Genomic DNA, 21,289 nt, shown 5'->3' on the forward strand with positions numbered 1-21,289 from the left:
AGTAAGAATGCGCCACGAGGCCTGGAGTAGGAAGGAGAAGACGGCGGCAGAGGTGCTGGAGCCGGGCGGGGTCCCGCCTTAGCCGAGCACGGGTTCGTGAGGGACGGGTGGGACTGAACTGGCACTGGGAGTGCTGAGCTGCAGACTTCAGCGTCTCTGAAGGACGTCTGGAGATGCCCCTTTCTTGGGACGTGTGCCTCTCTGGACTCCACCATGACCCAGCGTAGCACGGCGCCTGTTTCCCTGAACCGCTGCACGGAGACTGAGAAGAGCGCGCCCCAGACCCTGGAGGAGGGGGCTGCTGCGAGAGGACGGCGCCTCCGAGACCCGCGGGAGCGCCTTCCCACGGGGGTGGAGACCTGTTTGCACAGCCGGCTTAACAACAGATGAGGACATGGGGAGCTTCTGGGCATCGTTTGGGCCTAGAGCCTTTTGGGGAGCCAGGGAAGTGTTTGGTTTTGTGGGGGAACAGGGCTCTGAGCAGGCGCGCTCTCAGCCCCCCGCCCCAGGTTGGAATCCTGTTAACCTGTTTCCTTCAACCCCAGTTGTTGGGTTGTTTGTCCCGGTGCCGTGTGGCCGAGCCCCAGTTTGCTCAGTTACACTGTCCTGCCGTATGTATTTCCATACTGTAAGGACTTTCAAATGATAGGACTTTCAGGGGTAGAACCTCTAGTGGTAAATTTTGTAATGACAGACGTCTGTGTGCATAGAATTTTTTTTTTTTTTTTTTTCAGATACATGGCTAGATTTGGTCAAGATCATTTTCAATATTCTTTATATATTTCCAAGTTACCTTCTGGAAGGATTGTTAAGCAGCATGAAGTTTGCTTTTGATTGAATTTACTCATTCCCCACTTTGTAGGTGCTGAGCAGAATGGAATTAGATCAAAAACCTAACATCCACCTGCTATCCTTTGTCAGATATTTTAACTTCTCTAGCCTTGCTCTTTAGACTCACTCTCATTTCCAGTCTTCTTCTTTGTCTAAGGTTTGTACCTTTATTTCTTCACTCCCATTTCTGTTGGTGTTTGTAAAGGAGCAGAGATTGCACATTCAATATGTCAATTTAATTGGAAGTCTGTAATTTTCTAAAATCATGTGAAAAAGTGTATGATCCACATTTTCAGTCAGTATTTCACTTAAGAAAATTTCAGTAAAGACAAAGTTATGAAGTAAATATAGTGAGTATTTCAGACCAGAGGTGGCGAACTTTTTCTCTAAAGGGCCAGGTAATAGATATGTTAGGCTCTATTGCATATTTTTCTATTTTTTGACAACTCGTTAAAAATGTAAAAATATTCTCTATTTGAAGTTTGTGGATTGGATTGGCTCAGAGGCCACAGTTTTCCAGCCTCTGTTCTGGGTTTATTTGCAGTGATCTTGTTAGGAAACATGACTTACTATTGAGGAAGAAATTCTTTTCTTAATAGAATTGCAAACTCGAATATTGTTCAGGTGATTAGGTTTTTCAAATAAATTGCAGAGAACTAACGTTTATTATTTTAATTTTCAGATGGTGACCCAGATAACTATGTTGCTTACTATCGGAGAGCTACTGTCTTTTTAGCTATGGGCAAATCAAAAGCAGCCCTTCCCGATTTAACTAAAGTGATTGAATTGAAGATGGATTTCACTGCAGTAAGTGCCCCTAAGCTTTCTTTAAGGGAGAATTGAAGGGAACTTTGAAGAGGCCATTTGTTTCTTAAGGTGACGAGTGGTGTGCTGGACAGAGCTGGGGCCGGGGGGGGGGGGGGGGGGGGGGCGGGGGGGGCGGTTTGGAAAACCCCTGTGGTGTAGTGAGCTGGGCAGCAAGAGACCTGCAAAGCCCCGGCATCAAAGCTCTGCATGAAGGAGGAAGAGTGGGTGCATTGGATAGTTTTAAAAATCTTGACAGTGATACTTGTTTGCCATTTGGAAAGACCTCTGTGTGGAGGTTGGAGTGTAGGGCAACAAGTGAGGCTGATAAGGAAGTTGACCAAGCCGCCACCCTTAAGTTAAGAGGCTGTCAGGTAACTAACAACAGTTTGTAACTAACAACCATTAGTCTGTAGCAGAAGCAAGAAATAAAGGGAGATAACCCAGCTAAGCAGTGGTTTGTGTGCCTTAGACAGAACTCTCCCCGGAAACCAGCATGCAGGCTTTAGAAGTGGAGGGTTGACAGGTCAGCCTAATGGCTTAAAATAACAGGACCAGTTAGATGGTTGCAAAATTAATTTGGTAATGCATTTATTGATTATATCCTGCCATATTCCAAAAAGAATTTGAGGTAACTAATTAGATATGGGGGAATGTTTGGTTTAAAATACTACCATTATTTCAAGATGGAATTCCCAAGTACCTAATATTATTTAATCTATTACTTTACACAGCTAAGCACAACCTTTCACAAAGGTTAAGTAGCTCATTATCCTAGTATTACAGTAGCTATTAGCTGGTTGAAGTAGCTTTAATATTGCTTTTTATGTGTATTGATGCATTTAACAGAGGACTAGGGAAATTTTATGTATCATAAAAGTAATATATAAGTTTTAGTGAAATATCTATGTGGTTTCTCTCATAATAGTTTTTAAATTTTTTAAGTATAGTTGATTTACAATATTATATTAGTTTCACATGTAAACATAGTGATTAGACATTTATATACCTTACAAAGGATTCACCCCAATAAGCCTAGTACCCATCTGATATCATACATGGTTATTACAATGCTATTTACTCTATTCCCTATCCTGTTCTTTACATCCCCATGATTTTATAACTGGTAATTTGTACTTCTTAATCCCTTTTACCTTTTTCACCCTCCCTGCCAACCACCTTCCCATCTGGCAGCCATGAAATTGTTCTCTGTATCTGTGACTTGGTTTTGTTTGTTTATTTTGTTTTTTAGATTCCACTCTACATGAGATCAAATGGTATTTTTCTTTTTCTGACTTTTTTTCACTTAACATAATACCCTCTAGGTCCATTCATGTTGTCACAGATGGCAGTATTTTATTCTTTTTTACTGGCTGAGTAATACTCCAATGTATATATAAATAAGTACCAAATCTTCTTTATCTATTCATCCATCAGTGGACACTTATGCTGCTTCCATATCTTGGCTATTGTAAATAACGATGCAGTGAATGTAGAGAAGCATATATCTTTTCAAAATAGTGTTTTTGAGTTTCTTTAGATAAATACTAAAAGTGGAATTGCTGGGCCGTACGGTGGTTGTATTTATATTGTTTTCCATAGTGGCTGCACCAATTTACCATTCCACAGTGCACGAGGGTTTCCTTTTTTTCACATCCTCACTAACAGTTGTGTATTGATTTCTATTGCTTTATGGATGGTAGCCATTCTGAGAGGTGTGAGGTGATATCTCATTGGGATTTTAATTTGTGTTTCCTAATGATTAATGATGTTGAGACTCTTTTCATATGGCTGTTAACCATCGGTATATATTTTTTGGAGGAGTTGTTTGAGTTCCTTACATATTGTGGATATTAATCCCTTAGAATATCTCTCATTCAGTAGGTTGTTTTATATTTTGGTGATGGTTTCCTTTGCTGCGCAAAACTTTTTTAGTTCAGTGTAGTTCCATTTGTTTATTGTTTTCTTTTGTTTCCCTTGCTTAAGGAGACATATCCAAAAAATTATCTAAGAGTGATGTCAAAGAGTTTACTGCCTGAGTTTTCTTTTAGGAGCTTTATGGTTTCAGGTCTTATATTTATCTTTAATCCATTTTGATTTTATTTTTGTATGTGGTGTAGGAAAGTGGTCTAGTTTTTTTTCTTTTTTTTAAACATATATCTGTCTAGTTTTCCCAACATAATTTACTGAAGAAACTGTCATTACCTCATTTTATATACTTGCCTTCATTGTTGCAGACCATTAAAGCTGTGGGTTTATACTTGGGCTCTCTGTTCTTTTCCATTGATCTGTGTGTCTGTCTGCATAGCAGTACTATGCTGTTTTGATTACTACAGCCTGTAGTATAGTTTGATGTCAGGTACCATGAGACCTCCACCTTTGTTCTCCTTCCTTCAGATTTTTGGCTATTCAGGGACATTTATGGTTTCATATAGTTTTTAGATTAATTGTTCTAGTTCTTTGAATAATGCCATTGGTATTTGTATAGGGATTGCATTGACTCTGTAGATTGCTTTGGGTATTAGGACATTTTAACAATGTTAATTCTTCCTATCCAAGAGCATGGTATATCCTTCCATTTATTTCTTTCTTCTTCAGGTCTTACAGTTTCCAAGTGGCAGTCTTCTACTTCCTAGCTTAAATTTATTCCTAGGTATTTAATTCTTTTTGATGTACTTGTAAGTGGTATTATTTTCTTAATTTCTCTTCTGATAGTCATTAGTGTTGTATAAAAGTACAATTGATTTCTGAATATTAATTGTGGGTGCGCATAATAAATTTGTCTATTAGTTCTAATAGTGTTTTAGTGGAATCTTTACAGTGTTCTCTCTATATAGCGTGTCATCTGCAAATAATAACAGTTGTACTTCTTCCTTTCCAATTTCTATGCCTTTTACTTCTTTTTCTTGTCTGATTTCTGTGGTTAGGATTTCCAATACTGTGTTGAAGTAAGGTGGTGAAAGTAGACATCCTTTCCTTGTTCCTGATCTTAAAGAAAAAGCTTACAGCTTTTCACCATTGTGTACTATGCTAGCTGTGGGTTTGTCATATATGGTCTTTAATGTGTTGAGGTATGTTCCTTGTATCCATACTTTGTAGAGAGTTCTTATCATAAATGGGTGTTGGATTTTGTCAAATGTTTTTTCTGCATCTGTTATTATGATCGTATGATTTTTATCCTCGGTTTTGTTAATGTGCTATATTATGTTAATTGATTTGTGGATATTGAACCAATTTACAATTTACAATACCATTTACAATTGCATTTCAGGAATAAATTCCACTTGATCCATGCTGTATAACCTTTTTAATGTATTATTGAATTTGCTTTGCTAATATTTTGTTAAGGTTTTTGCGTCTATGTTGATCAGGGGTAGTGGCCAAAAGTTTCTTTTTTTTATAGTGTCTTTGTCTGGTTTTGGTGTTAGGGTAATGCTAACCTTGTAAAATGAGCTTGGGAGCATTTCTTCCTCTTCAGTTTTTTGGAATAGTTTCAAAAGGAGAGGAATTATCTCTGAATGATTGGTAAAATTTGGCTGTGAAGCCATATGGTGCAGGACTCTTTTTTTTTTTTTTGTTGAGAGTTCTTTGTTACTGATTTAATTAGTAGTTATTGGTCTGTTCTGTTTCTTCCTGAGTTTGTCTTGGAAGATTGTATATTCCTAGGAATTTCTTTGTTTCAAGTTGCCATTTTGCTGTTTTCACTGAAAACAGTTTTCACTCATAACAGCCACCCCCATACCTTCCCTAGCCCCGGGGAACTACTTATTTTTCTGCCTCTGTGGGTTTTGTGTGTTTCACATAAATGAAATCATAAAATATGTAGCCTTTTGTGTCTTTTTTTCACTTAGTATAATATTTTCAAGGTTCATGTTGTAGCCTCTGTCAGTACTTTATTCCTTTTTATGAGTGAATAATAATTCCACTTTGTGGATAGGTCACATTTGCTCATTGATTTATTAGTTGATGGGAATTTGGGTTGTTTCCACTTTTTGACTGTTGTTCTGAACATTCATGTACAAGATTTTGTGTCAATATATTTTCAGGTTTTTTGGGTATAGCAAAAAGTATTTTTAAGGAAATACACTTTATCAAAAATTATACATACTCATTGGTTCCGGGAAGTATCCTTAGAGTGCCAGGTCAAATTGGCATTGGGAAATAAATATTTAATTAATACTTCATTAGCTTAATTTTATTCTTTGTGTTTAAAGAAAATTCAGGAAATGCATTGTACTCAGAGCATCCTTTTTTTTCCTAGGCAAGATTACAGAGAGGTCACTTGTTACTGAAACAAGGAAAACTTGATGAAGCAGAAGATGATTTTAAAAAAGTGGTAAGTTGAATTTGTATGTGACTCTATGAACCTGTTATTTTGAGTGAACATAATATATTTGTATTTTATAGGAAGACATTTATTTCTTAAAAAGATTTTAAAATTTATTTTTATAGAGAGGGGAAGGGAGGGAGAAAGAGAGAGAAACGTTGATATGTGAGAGATACATCAATCAGTTGCTTCTTGTACACCCCCAACTGGGGACCTCGCCCACAACCCAAGCATGAGCCTTGACTGGGATTCGAACCAGCGACCTTTAAGTTTGCAGGCTGGCACTCAGCCCACTGAGCCACACCAGCCCGGGCAGAAGACATTTAATAATAATTTTATAGCTAAAGGAAAAATCACTTGATTTGTGTTTATAAGAATCGTAGTTCCTGAATTAATATTTCTGATGTCAGTAGCTGACATCAGAAAGCCACTTTAATAGATGGTAGGGGTAGGTACAGTCTGTAGAATAAATATACAATCCTAACTCAGTTTATATAGTTCACATTCTCTGTTTTGTCTTCTATGAGAAGCTAGAGATGTCAGCTGAGCTATTCTAAAAGTCCACTAAGTGATTTGGGAAGCCCTTTATTTAATTTGAAAGAAGTAATGAAACATTCTTAAAAGGGAATTTTGCAGTTACCCCATACGGCTACTTCTCAAAGTGTAAAGTGTAAAGTGTTGGTGAGGATTTCGGTCAAGACGGTGGAGTAGAGTCCTGCATCTCTGACAGACTGACCTTTTACTTGCAAATGTTGGCAACCCTTCATGACTAGCTTTGTTGTATTGTTACATGAGAAGAACCTGTACCAGCTGAGCAAGGATGAAAAGTTACGGAACTGGGTGAAGGGAACAGAGAACTCTCTTTCCACTTCATTCACTCATTTGTTCATTTAACAAACATTTATTTTGCTAGGCAGCGTGTTTGTAGCGTTACATAAAACATCTGATTTCCATCCAAAGAAAGTGTAAAGTGTTTTGAATTTTTGGGGTAATGTTACAGAGATAATATGTAATTGAAGGGGTTGTATCCTGAAAAATGATTCAGGGAGAGAGCGAGCCAGTCCAATGTCTTAATGCCTTCAGTGGCCTTGTTTCAAGATCTGCATTTTTGTTTTAGATGGTTTTTTTTTTTTTTTTTTTTTGCAGTGGTTTTGAAAGAGATGTATGTAGACTCCATTGTTCATTATTTACATTTTTGTAGTTTATCAAAATACTTAGTTACCATGATGATAACTACTATGACAACAAAACTGAAATTTTTAACATTTTCATAACGTTTATCACAATACTCAGTTATATGCAGAAAAATCCAAAAAAAAATTAGACTTAATTGTTTTGAATCAGAGCTGTCTCATCACCTTAATAACATTGGATGTCATTTTCTATATATCTAATCTTCATTACCACTTGGGAAGATGCTCAAGAACAGCATTCTCTCATTGTTTCTCTTTCTCTAAAAGCAATGAAAAAAAAAAGTCCTCAGAACATAGGCTCTGGAAATGACTTTGAGCCACAGTGTCCTGTGTAAAAGGGAGATGATCTGAAATGCCCTTTAGGGTTTTAGGTTTAGCTGAGAATAGTGCCTGGAGCACAGAAAGTTCTCAGTAAAGGTTTTCTGTTGCCATGATTGATCTTTATCATCACCGTGGTCCAGAGCATGGGCTTTGGAGATAGGGACCTTAGTTTGAATGTTAGCATGATTTCTGGCAAGTTATATAATCATTCAATTTCCTTATCTGTAATTGGAAACAGTAAAACCTAGTTCATGGGTAATATTCTTAGTAATAAATGAAAAAGGAAAAAAAGTACCCAAAGTCGGCATTAAGACATACGTGCTGCTCTTCAGCAGAGTACATTTTATTAGTTGGAGGAAATAAGCCCTAAATAGGTGAAAAATAAGAGTGCAGAGAGATTTGTAATAAGTGACATGAGTGTATCCAGGTAACAGGATGAGATTGTGAGGGACCTACCTCCTTTTTACTCCTGATTTGGCTGTGTGATGCCAGGCAAGTTACTAAACATTCATGAGACTCAGTATTTTCAATTTTATAAAGTGGGAGTTGATTGGGCAACATGATTCCTAAGGTTACTTCCATGGTTAAGCATCTCTTGAGTGATTCAAACATTTAGAGAAAGGTGATTACTATCATAGTGTAGAACAGTTAGGGAAGCTTAGAGGAGGTGAGACTTGGGACAGGTGTCGGGTTGATTAGAACTGCATGATGGAACAAGCGATTCTTCTGGAATCTTGAAGATCTCTTCTTGCTGTGTTACCATTAGGAGGAATGCGCTATAGCCTCACATTTCCCTGTTTCATTTCTGGTATGTTTTATTAATGAACTTCACAAACATTTGACTTCATACTCTGCGAGACCAGTGTATGTTCTTACCCGTTCCCCTTGCACATGCTGCGTCTCTCGAGCAGCAGCACTCGGGATTGGGCCCAGAACCCACTATACTGGGGAGTACTGAGGGCTCCAAAGAGCTTTAGTTTATCAGTATTTATAGTATTAGAAATTAATTTCAGAAATTTAAAAAATATTAATTTAAAAGTAACAAACTCACTGTATTTTAAAATAGATAACTTTTAGCCTGAAAATAACTATTTTCCAAAATAAAAATTTAGTAATGAGTGGTATTCTTTAACATTTTTACAAATCTCTAATAATACCTGGCTTCCTTGAAGACAGATTTCCAGATTTAATTTATATTTTGGTTGAAGTCTTATTGAAAATGTGGCCTCACACGTATCAGTGGTTGGGAAGAAAGAATGTTTTAATAGCTTTTTTTGGTAATTATGAATATTCTTTGATATTATACCAAACCTCCACTAGTGCTTATAGTTCAGACTCTGAAATCTTGCCAGTGAACTGTTAGTACTCTGCGATAATGAAATCCATTGACTTATCTTCTACTTGGAATGGGTTCTTTAACTTGTATCCATAGTGGCTTTTGTCTCCACAGACCCCTGAAAAGGTATTAAGGACTCCCAAGGGTCCCCAAATCACATTCTGAGAAACACTGCTATAGGGTTTATATGAATTTATATATTTTAGAAAGTTTACAAAAGGAGTTTGGAATTTTGATTACCATTTTTTTTTGCAGTACTTGCTGTGTATTTCATGGAGTATCTTCATAATTTCTCAATGACTACTCAGGGTGAAGGTAGTGTTATCCCCCTTTTTATTAGTGAAGAAAATGCAGATACTGTACAAATAATAAATGTTAAGGGCAGGATTTGGGCTTAACCTTTTTCCATTTAGACTTTATTTTAAAACATTAATAATACAAAATCTGTTTGGAGATACTCATAACCTGGCCATTGAGAAATGGTAAAACTATTTTATTAGTTATCTGTTGCTGTGTAACAAATTGCCCAAAGTTAGTAGCTTAAAGCAACACACATTTATGATCTTACAGTTCATGGGGTCAGGAATCTGGGCAGGTGTAGCTGGACCCTTTGCTCCCAGGTCGCTTACAGGCTACAGTCAAGGTGTCTGCTAGGGCTGCACTGTAATCTGGAGGCTGGGCTGGTGGGGGAACTGCTTCCAAACTCACTTGTTTGTTGGCAGGATTTAGTTTCTCTTGAGCAGTTACACTGAGGCCTCAGTTTTTCGAGCTGTTGGCCAGAGGCTTCCCTTGGTTCTTTTGTGGGCCTCTCGGTAAAGCATCTCACTGCACCGTGGCTTGAGTCATTAGAGCTGAACCAGTGAGAAGGTAGAGAGAGAGAGGGAGAGATGGGGGGCGGGGGAGATACTGATCTATCAAGATGGAAGTAACAGTGTTTTGTACCTAATTAAGGACGTAACATCCTATCACCTTTATCATAATCTGTTTGTTAAAAGGAGTTACAGTTTCTTCCTGGGCTCAAGGGGGAGGGGATCATACAAAGGTAGGAATTCCAGGAGGAGGGGCTCATTTGGGCCGTCTTAGAAGTCTTCCCTCTGCAAGTACCAACCCCCTGATTTCATTTGCCATCTCAGAAATAGGGGTTGATGTGGATTAGAGAGAACGGTTTATCTCTTCCTCCCAGCCCTCACCCCACAGCTATCACGGGTTTTGATCTGAAAGCTCAGTGACCACAGTGAATGGTTAGAAATAAGAAATAAAATAGTGTCACAGAGGTTTGGCTGAAAGAGTCAGAAATGTAAAACAGTAAAGAAGAGAAGGGATATCAAGGCACAGGAAACAGGGACAGAGGGAAATACCAGCAGGGTCCAACCTCTACTTGTAAATACCATGGAGCAGAAGAGGACAGCTGGGCGGAGTCAGCAGCCTTGTAGTGAGAGGGAAGGTCTTCATCTCTCTTAACCTTCTTTGAACCTCTTCAGGGTTCTAAGTCGGTCCTTGGTTTGTTTTTCAAATTCCTGTCTTACTTGCTTAGAAGAATCCCTTCCCTCCCTCCCTCCCTTCCTCCCGGTCCCAAGGAAGCCCAGACAGCCTGTGCCCACTCCCTCTTTCCTGGCCCGATGGTCTGAATGTGGAGCGAAGCTGAGCCTGCCATCCTCAACCTTGAGGGCTTTCCCGGCCCTCACCTTCCAACGAGAAAAACTGTGCGGCAGCGACTAGACGCCCAGGTTTTGGAGAGGAGAGGCAGTCCCTAATTCATCACAGTACATTCTATACAAAAGGGAGCGCTCGTGTAGGTACGGAAGTTATCAGTCAGCTTCCCCTTTTATGGGGAGCATAGTGCAGCCCACCCACGTGTGTGCTCCGCCCACCGCGGCCTGCCGGAGCACTCAGGACCAGCCCGGGGTTGCCGGTGAGACAGCCCTAGACGAGCATTCCACGGCCCTGGCACAACTCCCTTCCGCTGGTAACTCAGTCATGCGTGACCGTGCACCCATGAGCAAGCTGAGGGGACCAAGCCCTCCCTACTTACCTGTGACTACTTGGAGTCCTGTCTGTTCCTTCAAAAGCCAAGGGTTGTACAGACAAAACAATACCTGAAGTATCCTCAAAACAAATGGAGACTATAGGGTCTCTACTAAGTGATGATAATCCTAAGGTGTCTCATTTGGGGTGGCTTTCTCCTGCCAGGTGGATATGGGGCGTTTTAAAAAAATGAATCCACTAAAATGGGAAGCAGTATAATCGGTCAATTGAAGGAGAGAGATTACTAGAAATAATCTATCATTGTCTGTACCGCACCCAAAATTGAAACCCATCAACTACAATTCCTATCTTAGTAAGAATATTAGATTTCAGGAATTATTACATATAAACTGTAATCTTAAAACCCCCCCCCCCAAAAAAAAAAGTCAGTAGCTTTTTAATGGAGGCATCCAATTTTCTGAGCCATTAAATTTAAGATCTTCCATCTGGAGGGAGACCTGGTTAAGAGATGCTGTGCAGGAGAACAGGATGGGAGGGGCGCGCTGTGAGCAGACGGGTGGTGGGGGCCGGGGGGGGGGGCTTGCGGGGCGACAGAAGCGGCCGGAAACGGGGGTGACGGCTGCACCCTTGGTAAATGGATCGAAAACCATAGACTCGCACACTCAAAATGAGTGCATTTTCAGTATATAAATTATACCTGGACAATGTTAAAAAAAGAGACAAAGTATATACCTCTTAAAACTATGTCATAAGCCTTTTAAATAATGGTGTTACTCTCTTATTTTTCCCTGTGAATTCTTCCTTTTTTATTACACTGGAGCCCCTCTGACATGAAATCTTTTTCTGTCTTACAACCTCTTAAAAACCTCCTTTTTCAGCTTCCCTGAAAAAGTTTTCAGTTCCTGGAAAAGTTCAGTTCCTTATTTACCTAAAGTTATTTTATATTTAAAATACTTAGAAGGTATAACTAGAAGGCAAAATACATAAAACTCAAGTTATTTCCTCCAGTGCTACACATACGAAAGTGAGAAAGGGGCCGGCCATCGTGTTTCATTCTTCTCTGCACTTTCACATGCCCGAAGTGTTCGCGCCCGGGTGAGCACCGGGACCAGGCCTGCGGCTCCAGCTCCGCGCTGGCTCTCGGGCGCCGTGGCGGTGGCGGGTGCCTTGGCTGTGTTTCCCGTGCTGGTAGCACCAGGAGAGAGTCCGCGGACAAGCCAGTGTTGCCAGTGTCTCCAGCCTTTTCTCCCAATGAACCTAAGTATTTGGATAGTCAGATATCTGTGTATATTATGGGTATGAGACTTAAGAGATTGAGAACCCTGTTTAATTTATTATTCTTATAGCTCAAATCTAATCCAAGTGAAAATGAAGAACGGGAAGCCCAGTCCCAACTTGTAAAATCTGATGAAATGCAGCGTTTGCGTGCCCAAGCCCTTGATGCTTTTGAAAACGCAGATTATATTGCTGCTATAACCTTCCTTGATAAGATTTTAGAGGTAAGTTTATTGGATATTGCAGCTGACAAGCCTAACATGTACTGCTTTTTACGATAGGGCATGATTATGCACTTTGATGTGTTATGTACCACAGGAAACCTAGATGGGATAAAATCAGATCGGCCCTAGGGCTTGTAGCTCTTCAGTGAAAGATGGTGTTTATGTAGAACAGAATTTGGAACTGAAGTCTCCAGTAAATGGAATGAATGTGCTGTGGAATGGGAGTTACGTATTTTTACACATTGCTTGCTTTGCTGTTTGTTTGAGTTTACATTTTTGGAGGGGTAGAAAACTCTAGAGATTAAATAATGGGGTAGGAGATGAAAGCTGGTTAAGAAAAAGGAAAAATAATGTTTGGGAAGACAGAAGCGTTTAGAGCAAGAAGCTTCGAGGGAAGAAGGCAGACGGAGACTTGCTGGGAGTTGCAGACGGCTCTAGACTGGGAAACGGGCCTGCGGTGTCCTCGCCTCGAAGGCCTTCAGGGCGGACGGCTTCAGGAGGTCGCCTGTCTGCTACAGCGTGCAGACGAAAGCGGTCACGATTCCGTTGTTCTTACCATGTCCACAGTGCTTTCATAGGCAGTTTCATTTACTCTTGGCCGTAAACTCATGATGGTACGTAGAATGGGCACTTGGACGATTTTATAGAGGAAACCAGGATGTGACCCAGTGCCATTCAGGTTTTACTGAATTATTTTGTAAATGCTTTATTAAGGAAAAATACAGTTAGAATTTTTACCTCCTGGCATTTAGACTATCCATTTCAACCTAGCTTAATGTCAGTTATATTTAATTTATGGCCGATGTTGATTTCGATCTGTTCATACACGTGAGAGGCTGACGTGACCCCAGAACAACTCTAAGAAACGCGTAGTCACACATCTACAGGCCTCGCTGGTGAGCTTTTTGGTTTACGTTTTGAAGAATAAGATGGAAATGATGAAGCCTCAACCTCCTCACATTGTTCGTTCTTGTTTTTTGTGTGATACGAGGATTTAATTTCAAGGAGATGACATTTGCAAAAGAGAATTACATTTAGTTATTAGTAAAAATATTTTGCAAATTGAGAACCTAAATTTTGTTGATACTAGAAATTAGAATTGTTGATTAAATGCAAAAATCTGATTACAGAATATTCTCTTCAAACTCTTAAGTTGCCTCACTGGGAACAGCCTTCTAACAATAAATGCCACGTGTTCTTATTTTTAAACTTTCACAATTATAGAAGGGTTTTAAATAAAAGGTTTTATTGGTACATATATCTCCGTCCCCTTTAGAATTTCCTTACATATTCTTGGAGAAATTACTTTATTACATCTAATTATTTCTGTCACATCTATTGTATCAGACTTTTAAATACTATTTACCATATAGAAGTTATCACACTAATCGAGGATGTTTTATGTTGATAAATATGTAGATAAAATGTGAGATACAAGTATAAATGTGCATGATTTACTGTTCTCAAGGTTTGTGTGTGGGATGCTGAGCTACGGGAACTTCGAGCTGAGTGTTTCATAAAAGAAGGGGAGCCTAGGAAAGCGATAAGTGACTTGAAAGCTGCATCAAAATTGAAGAATGACAACACTGAGGCTTTTTATAAAATCAGCACACTGTACTATCAGCTCGGAGACCATGAGCTGTCCCTCAGGTCGGTTCTAGTGACACACGCCATCTCTTTGTTGTGGCACTAAGATGATAATCCCATTTTCTTTTCAATTTTAAATTAAAATTGTGGTTAAGACTTTTTATTTTCTATTATCTGTTTAAATATTTTATGTTCACATCCTATTATCTATTTATACATTTTAAGTTATTCTGCCTCCACATAGTTTATTTTCATGAATTATGCTTATTAAAATAAAGAGGGATATTATGTTTGTAGAAGCAAAATAAAGTATTTAATGTATAACTATTTAAATCATTTTCATTTGAATTAATAAGTGTGGCCATGGTACAATACCAAATACAAAAATGTATGGTAAATTGTTAAGCCAGTGTGTTTTAATCGTTACAAACAAAAAGATTTTATTGTCTTTCTGTATTAATATGGAAAAGTATCCATTGATTATTGTGACTTGTAAATTTTCCTCTTTTTAAATACATGAGCAGTGAAGTTCGTGAATGTCTTAAACTTGACCAGGATCATAAAAGGTGTTTTGCACACTACAAACAAGTAAAGAAACTTAATAAGCTGATTGAGTCAGCCGAAGAGCTCATCAGAGATGGCCGGTAAGAAGGCGCTTATCTAGACTCTCTAGCGTTCCCTCATGAAGTGCTTGCTTTCTTACTCCTTAGCAATTGAGGATGGAGTATCTTAGATGGCACTAAACAGAACTACCACAACTGTACATTTTAAAAATAAGCCGGAATATAGATAATAGTAACTGCATAGTATTCTTACCAGATTTGTTTCTAGTTCACCAAATATTTATTGAGTGTCTCTTTATCAGGTACTGACTGTGTACTGGGGTTGCAGAAATGCATGTGACTGTAGTTTTTGGTCTTAAGAAGCTTACAGAGCAGCGAGGCAGACAGGCATATAAATTGATTATTAAAAGAAATGTGGTCTGCAGAGTGATAGAAATGTATGAGTATATCGAGTCTCCCCCCCCCCGGCCCCCTCCCGCTGCCATGGTATAGAATTCTGAGTTAACAGTTCTTATGTTATAGGACCTGAAAAATACTGTACCACTTCTTTCTGGCCTCCATGATTCCTACAGAGAAATCCATTGCCATTTTCATAGTTTTTTTCCTCCTAAAAATAAGTATCATTTTTTTCTAACTGCTTACAAGAATTTTTTTTCCCTTGTCTTTAGATTTGTAAGTTTAATTATGATGTGTCTCAATGTGCATTTCCTTATGTTTATCCTTTTGGGACTTTATTTACTTTCTAGAATATGTAGGTTTATAGCTTGTCAAATTTGGAAAGTTTCCAGCTAATATATTTTGGAGTACTTTTTCAGCCCTTCCCTCTCTATACTTTGCTTCTTAGATTCTGATTGATACAAGTGTTAATTCTATTGTTTTAGCCCCACAGGTTCCTAGGCTCTGTTCATTTTTGTCAGTTTATTTTCTCTCTGTTAAGATTTGGTCCTTTTTGTTCCAATTCACTGATTGTTTCCTGCCTCCTTCAGTCAGCTATTGAGTACATTCAGTGAGCTTTTTAATTATGGTTTTTCCCTTTTTCAGTTCTAAAAATTCTGTTTGGTTATTTTATGTCTTCTCTTTGTTGAGAGTTTCTATTTCTTGGTTGAGGCACATTTTTTTTTTTGTTCTCTTTTGTTTGCTTTAAGCTTGTCTGTCACTGTTGCTTTTTCCATGGCCGCTTTAAATTGTTATCAGGCCTCTGTAACTTGTCTGCCCTCTTGGTGTTAGAGTCTGTCGTACTCGGTTTGTGATCTGTTCCTTTTGAATTAGTAAGTGTGGCCATGGTACAATACCAAATACAAAAATGTATGGTAAATTATTAAGCCAGTATGTTTTAATCGTTACAAACAAAAAGATTTTATTGTCTTTCTGTATTAATATGGAAAAGTATCCATTGATTATTGTGACTTGTACATTTTGGTATGATGAGTGGGTTTGAATTGAAACCTGGACATTTTCATTTTATAAGGGTGTTTTATACATAATCTTCTATTTTGGCCAGGGTGTCTAGACATTGTTCCAGCCAAAAGGGGTTGGGCGGGCAGGGTAGAAGCTTCCCACTCAGCCTTCGTGGGGGTCCGAGATGTGAGAGGCTTCTTGCTGCTGCCTGGCGCAGGTGAGCAGGTGGGGACTCATGTCCGGCTTGCGGGGAGGTCCTGGCTCCCTGCCTGGCCCTCTCGTACCCTGCCTTGCCCCACCAGGAGAGTCCACGCTCTCCATGGCACCTGCCCGCGTGGGTGCGAGCGAGGCCGTGATTTCCTCTGGTGGTTGCCTGGAATAGAGCCATTATTGCCTGAAGTTTTCTGTCTTGGCTCTGGCCTGTGTGGCTCAGTTGGAGCGTCATCCCATAAACGGAAAGGTGTAGGGTTCTGTTCCAGGTCAGGGTGCACGTCTGGGCTGCAGGTCCATCCCGTGTCTGCTGTGTCCCACCTCAGTGTTTCTCTCCCTCTATTCTCCTCCCTCGCCCTCTCTAAAATCAGTAAGCTTGTCCTTGGGTGAGGATTTAGGAAAGAAAAAAAAAGAGGTTTCTGTGTTGCTAAGCTGCTCTTTCCAGGTCTTTCCGTTGGTTGGTTTGGGGCTGTGTCTGTCTGTGCCCATTGGTGTTTCTGGGTTGCCGGCTTCCTCCGCCCTGAGCCAGGGGTACAGGAGGCAGAAAAGCAACTCGGGGGACCTACCAGGCTGTTTTCCCTCAGGTCCAGGGGGCTCTGGCGGTCTACCTTCTTTCCCTTTCTGAGCCTTTCCATAGTTTTAAAAATATTTAATGTTTGGGATATTGATTTGTACCTAGCTAGACAACTTGGGGAAAGTACATTGATCCCACCTTCCCAGAACCTAGTTTTTTTAATTTTTAAAGTACAGTATATTTCTAATTGATTAATTTGAGCTAATTGTAGTTTCACATGTAGTTGTAAGAAGTGAAGCAAGGTCTCACATACTCTGCAGTCTCCTGCAGTTGTTTTATCATCATGGAAAACTTGAGAACAGTATCCCAACGAGGATTTTGACACAGCTAGCTAGCTTCTGTTTAAATGTTATATTTAAAGCCGTGTTTTAATACATTAGCATTTAAAATTGAAGATTACAGCCTTTGGGAATCATGTGCCACAATATCTATCTTTTCGTTTGCCATTACTGGGAAAGTAACTTAGTGTATAGCAGGACTAGTACTTTGCACAACAGTTCTTAAAATGCTGAAATAGCTCTGTTGTTCCGAAAAGCTAGTATAGTTAGGAATTTAAGCAGGTTCCTTCTGCAGGAAAGTACGTTGTACTTAGCTGTGAATACTAATATGCATTGTATAAAATAGCATGTATGTAATGGACTCCATTATATCATGAAAGTTAGAGTGACCAAAAAATAAAACTTCTTTTCTGTTTGGCTGAACATGCTCCATGGAAGTCAGACTTGAATGAGGTGTTTTACTCAGTGTCAAAATCATAGGCGTTTTTCTGTAGAGAAATCCGTCAGGTGGTTTGATTGATACTCACAGGTATGCTCTGATTTATCATTTTCTGTGGTCATGTGTTTGCAGATAGTACGTTTCTTGCTACAGTAGGTAAAAGTAGTGTTTGGAAGCATGTGCTTATTCAGGTAAACTGATTAGGCAACATAGAGTGAAGAATAGAGGGTTTTCCTCTGGCTCCGGAAATAGAATTTGTTACTCATCATGATTTGCTCATTTAATAGATACACAGATGCGACCAGCAAATATGAATCTGTCATGCAATTAGAGCCTAGTGTTTCTGAATACACAATTCGTTCAAAAGAAAGGATTTGCCACTGCTTTTCTAAGGTAACAGTTGACCCATTCCCAGCTATCATTTACATGATTCCCAGAAATGTAAAAACATATGGAATAGAAACCAGAAATCCTTTCTCACATTTACTTTTAGGACGCGAAGCCTGTTGAAGCTATTCGAGTGTGTTCTGAAGTTTTACAGGTGGAACCTGACAACGTGAATGCGCTGAAAGATCGGGCAGAGGCCTATTTAATAGAAGAAATGTATGACGAAGGTAACCCTGCACGGAGCTGGATTTCAGTGTCTAAAAGCTGAGGGGGATGGAAATTGGCATGTGTTTAACATCCTTTTGTTTGGAACAAGTTGACTGGAGTACCGGGAAATGTTGATAATTTTAGAAAAGTGGCAGAGAACTTCAAAATTATTCTTCCTTAGTAGAACTTGAAAGATATACCATCTAAGGAAAAGTTCTGCTGTTGAAACCAGTTCAGTGGAATACAGAAACAAAAATTTTAGCATTTCTTTTAGACAAGTTTGAAAAGATAACACAAAATTTAAATTATAGATTTTATATCATCTAGCGGTAATCACTGTTAATTTTGAATTTATATTTTTCAGACTTTTTCTATGCATATAGCCTATATTCTATACATACTAGAATATACATATGTATATATAGTATAGACATACTGCATCCATATTTGTGTCATATGTTCCTAAATATAAAATGCTCTTCTGTGACCCCCAGGATGTTTAATAACATTGGGGTAGCTGCCTGTCCTACTTTGTTCAAGGTGAAGTAAAAGAAAGAGTTCTCCGATGGATGTTGTGAGGCCCTTGAATAAAGGCAGTGCCCTATTTTTGGAAGATAACTAAGGCATATACAGCAACACAGATTTTTTTGAAAGCTAGACTTTTTTCACTTGACAGTGTGCTGTGAACATTTAAATGGGATGGTTTTTAAAAGAAGTAAGCCTTAGTGCCCCTGTTGCAGTTTTCATTTCAAGTCAGGCACATCATTTTAAATAGCAAACAGTGTTTTTCTGGTGAAACTTAATTTGTGGTACTCTTTTTTTTTTTTGTTTTTTCAATTAGGTACTGAATATTTATTTAATACAAGAGTGTGGCTGTTAAAAATAATATGTATTTTAATGTCATGCAAAAATAGCCATACGTGCAATCATGGATAAAATTTTAAATGCAATAAGAATGCACCTGTAACATGATAAAACGTATTTTAAGAAGGAGATAACTACCCTTTTAATTAAGAAAGGTTTATGGTGCTTTTTTTTTAAGGGAAACTGATCATTCACTTTTTTCCTGCTTTTCCACAATTTGAAAAGAATCCTGCTCCTAAGTGGTTTCCTGGGAGTGAAAACAACTCTGGTTATTACTATTTGTGGGACATTTTTATAGTAAGGTCCTTGAAATCTGATTGAGGCTTGGAATGTAGGCAATCAATATGATAAGTTTTAATATTCATGAGAGCGCTTCAATAAAGCAGGTAATCTGCATGGAAGAGCCCGTTAGCATAATTTTTCTTTTCACTTTCGAGCTACTGTGTCTGCTCAGTGAGATGGCGATACTCTTGGATTTGCATTCCCCTTAGTTTTGGGAGCGTTTCATCAAAGGCACTGTTGTCATCTGGATATAAACTCACAGCTCTAATTGCGAAATCAGAGAAGCTGCAGAATATAAAAAACTTAGCTGCTAAAAAAGGTTAAATCTTCTAGGCTGCTAAATATAATTGGAAAGATGCCTTTGTGAATGTCAAACGGACCTTTTTTATTTTCTTAGGAAAACTTGATAGCTTAATTCTTGAAGAAAAAGATGCTTAATACTAATTTAATAGATGTCTGTGAAGTCTGTTTTTTCCTTTAAAAATTTCTTTTAATTATGAGTTTATTCTTTGTCTTGGGCAGGGGGCTTAGATTATACACTGGGGAATATTTCTGAATTCATGGTTTTATAGGAGTAAAATGGCTGTCTGAGTCCCATGTATGGAACTTACGCAACCTCCTGGAGAGAGAATGGGTTGGTAGGTCTTTAAATTTTGGAGGCAACAGAGGAGGCCCAGAAAGTTGAAACTGAAAGGTATTATTTGACTTGTTTGGATTTGAATCAGAGGTTTAGTAAATGATGTGAGTAATAATCATACTTAACTAGGCTAAATAATAATGTGTTGAAATCCTGAGTTAAAATCTGAAGGTTTTCCATATTGTTACTACTTTTACCTTTTTAAAAATCAGCAATGTAAAATGATAGTAGGTATATAATGAATAAAGAAAAAATAGATTTAGATTAGTGAGTCTTGGGACACGGAGATTTATTATTTGGGGGCATTCAGTAGAATCATCAAGGAAGATAGTAGGGCGTCCCACCCCTCGGGAAGCAAGCAGAGAGCGAGGTGGCTGCGTGCGGATGCCGTGGAGGCGGCCGCAGCTCTGCCAGTCCTCCTTTTAGGAGTATTTGAGAGGAGCACGCCGACACGACACGGAAGCAGTGCTGAACAGTTGGCGACGTGTGAGCAGTTGTATTGGCTAGAACTTAAGCTACACGAGGACCTGTGTCTATTTTACTGCCGGACACATCTCTGGTACTTGTGCTGGGCTCATAAGTAGGCACACGTCCATTTGCTGAATGAATGAATGTGGTTAAACAACAAGGTCATAGCGAAAAGAGTATGGAATTTAGAATTAGGTCTGAGTTGAGTTAAAAATAATTGTGATTTTTAAGGGTACAGTTCAGTACTGTTAAGTATATACACATTGTCGTGTAACCGTTCTCCAGAACTTTCATCTTGCAAAACTGAACCCTATACCTATTAAACTCTGTACCCCTTAAACTACTCCCTCTTCCCCTCTTTCCCACATCCCTGACCCTGGCAACTTCCATTTTGCTTTCTGTCATTATGAATTAGACTACTCTAGATACGTCTTATAAGTGGAGTGATACAGAATTTGTCTTTCTGTGACTGGCTTATTTTACTTGGCATATTGTCCTCGAGGTTCATCCATGCTGTAGAATGTGTAAGAATTTCCTTCCTTTTTAAGGCTGAATAGTATTCCTCTGTGTGTGTGTGTGTGTGTGTGTAATTTATCTGCATGTATATGATTATCTGTTGATGGACATACTTCCACCTTTTGTCTGTCATGAATAATGCTTCCCTGAACATGAGTGTACAGTCACCTATCTATGCAAGACTCTTTGAAATTCTTCTGGATACATAGCACAGAAGTGGAATGGCTGTACCATATTATAATTTTGTGGTTTGTTTTTTTTTAGTTTTTGAGGAACTGCCACACTGATTTTTTATGATGGATGTGCCATTTTGCATGCCCATTAGCAGTGTTGCGGAAGTTTCCAGTATCTCACATCCTCGCAACATGCTCTATTACCCACTTCCTTTTCTGTCTTTCTTTTTTTTGGTTCTTAAGAGTGTGACGTGATATCTCATTATGGTTTTGATTTGCATTTCCTTAATATTGATGTTGAACATCTTTTCATATACTTGTTGGCCATTTGTATGTCTTCTTTGGAGCATGCCAGTTATTTTACTGTGTGGTCTCAATAAGGTAACTTAGCCTGTAACTTAGCTTTACT

General features: G+C 38.8%; 1 protein-coding gene across 1 annotated transcript in view; it reads left to right on the forward strand.

Moving 5' to 3' along the window:
* DNAJC3 (DnaJ heat shock protein family (Hsp40) member C3) overlaps positions 1–21,289 on the forward strand; it is a 55,314-nt gene that overhangs the window by 19,132 nt on the left and 14,893 nt on the right. The window contains exons 3-9 of the mRNA XM_054586482.1: positions 1,514–1,638; positions 5,897–5,971; positions 12,145–12,297; positions 13,766–13,947; positions 14,409–14,528; positions 17,634–17,739; positions 17,840–17,960. Of these exons, the coding sequence (XP_054442457.1) occupies positions 1,514–1,638; positions 5,897–5,971; positions 12,145–12,297; positions 13,766–13,947; positions 14,409–14,528; positions 17,634–17,739; positions 17,840–17,960 (882 nt within the window). The remainder of the gene's footprint in view (positions 1–1,513; positions 1,639–5,896; positions 5,972–12,144; positions 12,298–13,765; positions 13,948–14,408; positions 14,529–17,633; positions 17,740–17,839; positions 17,961–21,289) is intronic.

Source organism: Pteronotus mesoamericanus, unplaced genomic scaffold, assembly GCF_021234165.1.
Source record: "Pteronotus mesoamericanus isolate MK-2021 breed Mesoamerican mustached bat unplaced genomic scaffold, CSHL_Meso_final contig_94, whole genome shotgun sequence".
In the NCBI taxonomy this organism is placed as follows: domain Eukaryota; kingdom Metazoa; phylum Chordata; class Mammalia; order Chiroptera; family Mormoopidae; genus Pteronotus; species Pteronotus mesoamericanus.